Source organism: Nymphaea colorata, unplaced genomic scaffold (genome assembly GCF_008831285.2).
Source record: "Nymphaea colorata isolate Beijing-Zhang1983 unplaced genomic scaffold, ASM883128v2 scaffold0071, whole genome shotgun sequence".
Classification (NCBI taxonomy): Eukaryota; Viridiplantae; Streptophyta; class Magnoliopsida; order Nymphaeales; family Nymphaeaceae; genus Nymphaea; species Nymphaea colorata.
In genome coordinates, this window is record NW_022204577.1 from 25,494 (window position 1) to 29,780 (window position 4,287).

The following is a 4,287-nucleotide window of genomic DNA, read 5'->3' on the forward strand; positions in this document are numbered from 1 at the left end:
AGGGAAAGCCAAGGTTTTGTTTTGAAAACTTTGGATTTGCATTTTGGGAAGATGGGATGAGGCGTCTGATGGTTTCTGATTGATTCTAGCATATCAATTATAATGGATATAAAATGAAGGAAAACGTTGATAAACTTTGACATTGGATCGAATGCAATGCTATATTATCCCTTATGAGCAATCACCAATGATACAGTTGTTATTATGTTTATTTTATATGTTTTTATGCGTATTATGGATACGTGGGGTGGTAGCATAGGCTAATAATGAAAATAACATAAAAATGATTGAAGGTCACCCCTCCTGGCAAATCTAAATGCCGAGCCGGTTGATCCTCGGTTCGTTGTCGAACACGAAGGAGGCCCCGAAGATGCGGAAGGGACGCTCCGAAGATGACAAGCCAAATGTGAACTGCTCCTGCCCCTAGTTCTTAAAACCGAATGTCCCCACGCGACCCTGACGAGAATATAATACCAAATACTCCAGAAATCCTTACTGACTGAAAGCGCCAGTCACGTTCTTCAGAGAGTCAGGACTCTGCAAGTCGTAACGCTGTAGGAATCCATCTGCAGCAGGAGAGCTCTTGGTGCCGTACCTGATCTAATCATCGTTTAGGTAGATGGCTTGGAGACCCATTATGGCATTGTTTTTATTTACCCATATGTTGACGCCGATGATGAGCGGTTTCGCTTAGATGGGCCACTGTCCCTTATCGTCGAATACGCTCTCCCGTCTAATCCCTCTTCCTTTTTCCTCGACTCGAGTCAAGGCACTTCCCCACTTCTTCGGCTAGGACTTCTAGCCGCTTATTATCATGCCTCCCTTGTCGCTAGCCTAGTGAGCGAGGGACGGCCTGCGCTAAATGGGTGCCTTTCCCGGTTTTTCCTCGAACTCTATGACAACTTTGGGACGAGACGGTTTGGGGATGTTGGCGATGAGATGCTTGATATCGAACTGGTCCTGGTTGATCTGCTGCTGGATCTCCCTTTCTATCTCATCGACTCCGCCATTGTACTCGCTTTGCAGCTCGCTCCCCTCGTAGTTGTTGTGCGAATCGTAACCGAACAGACTCTTCTTGGTTGGTCTGAAAATCTTCCTAATCTATTTCAGCCTCAGCCGGAGAGCTTCGATCACTCTTTAACTGTATTTTATGTTCTCCTCTATCGCTGACTCTTAGTCTAGAATTTTATTCTTCTGGAGGATGAGACCGTCTATGCGCTTGTGGTAATCCTCGTGCTTTCCTTTCAGTTTCCCCAGTTCCTATAGTGCCTACGCGAACTCCTTGGGCGTGACCACGTTCGTATTGGTAGTTTTTTCCTTGGTGGTGGCAACGCGGGAATTGGAGGGCGGGGGAGGCTGCAGTTGTTTTTTCTTGAGTTCGGGGAAGTAATCTCCATTCATTTCCCTCCACTTCTTCTCCACCTCGAACAGGTAGGCCTGCTGGCGTTTGTAGTTGACCTCCCTCTGCCTCTCCCGTTTCTGCAATTCCTTCAGCTGGTTGCGGATATCTTCGGTTTCCTTCTTGAAGGAACTGACTCCGCCGACCAGGTCCTCGTTGATGTCCTTCTCGATGACCTTGTCCTGCACCTTGGTGACCTTCTTGAGGCCCTCCACCTTGCGGATGTATTCGTTGATCTGCGCGTCGATGGAGGCGATGCTGTTCTCCAGCCGCTTCATGCGGGCGTCGCTCTCGTCCTTCTCCTCCTTCCCCCGCAGGGAGTCGATGGTGCGCTTGTACATCTCGATCTGCCGGTAGCCGTTTTACAATTCCCTCCTGAGACCGGCTAAGTCAGGGCATAACTACCTGCGTTGGCCGATTTGTCCTTCTCCTCGCGCTCCTCCTACTCGTCGAGGACTTTCTTCTTGGGGACGAACTTTTTGTGCTTGAGCTGCTCGGTCAGTTCCTCGCTAATCTTCTTCAATTGCCTGCGCAGTTCCTCGTTTTTCTGGCTGAGCTTGTGCAGCACCTGATCCCGCTCCGCGTCTTCCCTCTTCTTGAGGCGGTCGGAGCGCAGGGAGGCTGCGTCTTCGGAGGGGGAGTAGTTGCTGGGGTAGTCGATGGAGTGGTAGCGTTCGGAGGGGATGGGAGGCGTGGGGGAGTCAAGGGACTGATTGATGGTGTGGAGCTGTTGCTTGCGGTTGGGAGTGTCTGAGTCTATGGATTTTGTGTATCCTCTTCGGCGGAGCGTTTCGCGCTGGCTCCCCTTTGGTGCTTAGTTACCCATCTATATAATTATTATAAATTAGTGCAGCAAATCACCTTAAGGCTGATGCCCTTTTGGAAGGAATCAAGGCCTGCCTTATATTATATAATTAATTCACTGTTCTGATATCTTTATCCTGATGATGTGGGCTCCTCCTATGCTGATACATTTTGACAGTATAATAATAATAGATGAAGGTGGTCTAATCGCTGCTCGGTTTCAAGTAGAAGAAAACACCCATCCTCTAGCAGCGCAACTCCATCCTCAAACTGCTGCTCTTCATCAACATCCCCAACCTCCTCCTCCTCTACCTCTTCAACCGCATCGTCACCCAACCCTACATGGACGAACACTTCCACTTCAACCAGTTCGCAACCTACCACCGCAACCAATTCGCAGAATGGGACCCCAAGATCACCACTCCTCCCGGCCTTTACCTCCTCCAGCGTATCTTCTCCATCCTCCTTCCGGGGGAACTCAGCGTGATGCGGGCCATCAACTGCCTCTTCTTCTCCAACATCTTCGTGGTCTACGTGCTGAAGGTCTACGACTTCCTGGAGCCGTGCTCGGGCAACCTGACGCGGAGTTTGAACTTGGCGCTAACTCCGACCATCTACTTTTTCAACTTCCTGGACTACACCGACGCGGCGAGCGTGTCGGTGATCGCAGCCATGTTCTACTACAACCTCACCAAGAGCGAGTGGCGGCTGGGATTGGTCTCCCTCCTCGCCGTCTTCATCCGCCAGAATAACCTCATCTGGATCCTCTACCTCATCATCTATCGCGTGCTGGGAGAGAATCGCAAAGTGGTACTGGCGCCCAAGTCCCTCCCCTCACACCTCCTTGCCATCCTCCGCATCTTCCTCACCAATAAAATGCAAATCCTCAAACAGTCCAAGTTCCAACTCGCAGCCATTGCAGTCTTCGCAGGTTATGTGTACATCTTCAACGGGGGACGGCTGGTCTTCGGCGACCATTCGCACCACCAGATGACGTTCCACCCTAACCAGTTGCTCTATCTTTCGCTCTTCTGCATCGCCAACCTGCCGATAACGCTGGGAGAGTACATTTCCTCGGTGGGCAACTTCTTCCAGCGCATCTACATCTCGAGACACGCACTAGCAGCCTACCTGTTCCTGCTGGCGATGTCAATCATCCTGGTGGACCAGTTCACGCTGATCCACCCCTTCATCCGCGACGACAACCGCCACTACACCTTCTACATCTACCGCTACCTGCTCAAGCCCGCCCTGCCCAAGTTCGCCCTCTGCCTCGCCTACGCCTTCTCCTTCCACTTCATCTACAAGCAGGTCGTCAATAGCGAGCTCAAACTCATGCGCTTCATCCTCTGGCTGGGCGCCTGCTTCGGCTATCTCTGCCTGGGTGAACTGGTGGAGTTTAGGTATTTCGCGATCCCCTTCGTGATGCTGTGCTTCTAACTGGAGAACAAGAACTTCAACCTGGACGTGGAGGGCGTGCACAAGGCGGAGAACCGATACACTACGCGGGAGAAGATGATATGGACGATCTTGATCAAAGCAGTCATCAACCTGGTGGTGATTGGCGTTTTCCTCTTCTGCGAGTTCGACAACAAGTATGGCAGGGGCAGGCTTATGTGGTGATCACACTGTTTATTCATACTCTCAAGCAATTCCTGCAGATATAATTGGATATGGATTGTATATCTGAGTTGATGTTGGATGTGACGTGTTTATAATATTTCGCTGATAATGGCTACGCAATATCTTACCCCCATCCCCCAGGACAGCTACCAGAGCGTCGGACTCATCTCCGCTGTCGTGAGCTTCTTCCTGCTCGCCTACTTCTTCATGTACGAATGCTCTCACACAGCTACCAGGGCGCCTACAAGTCTCGCTCCCTCATAATCGAGATCGTGATCGCAGTGCTAGCGGCGGCAGCCGTAGGAGTCAGCATCTTCTTCCTCGCCCTCAGCGTCGGCATCTACTTGTGAGGAACTGATCATGTATACCTTCAATGCCCATGGCATCGACATTCATAAAGGATGGGAGGGGTGGGACTGGTTGTGATTTGGTGTAGCACAACAACTGGAAGGCAGCGATAT

General features: G+C 50.9%; 1 protein-coding gene across 1 annotated transcript; it reads left to right on the plus strand.

Annotated features, from left to right (window-relative positions):
• The first annotated feature begins 2,545 nt into the window (after positions 1-2,545).
• Positions 2,546-3,643, plus strand: LOC116268050 (dol-P-Glc:Glc(2)Man(9)GlcNAc(2)-PP-Dol alpha-1,2-glucosyltransferase). Its single transcript, XM_031649880.1, has one exon. The coding sequence runs from the start codon at positions 2,546-2,548 to the stop codon at positions 3,641-3,643; it is 1,098 nt and encodes a 365-aa protein (XP_031505740.1).
• Positions 3,644-4,287: the final 644 nt, after the last annotated feature.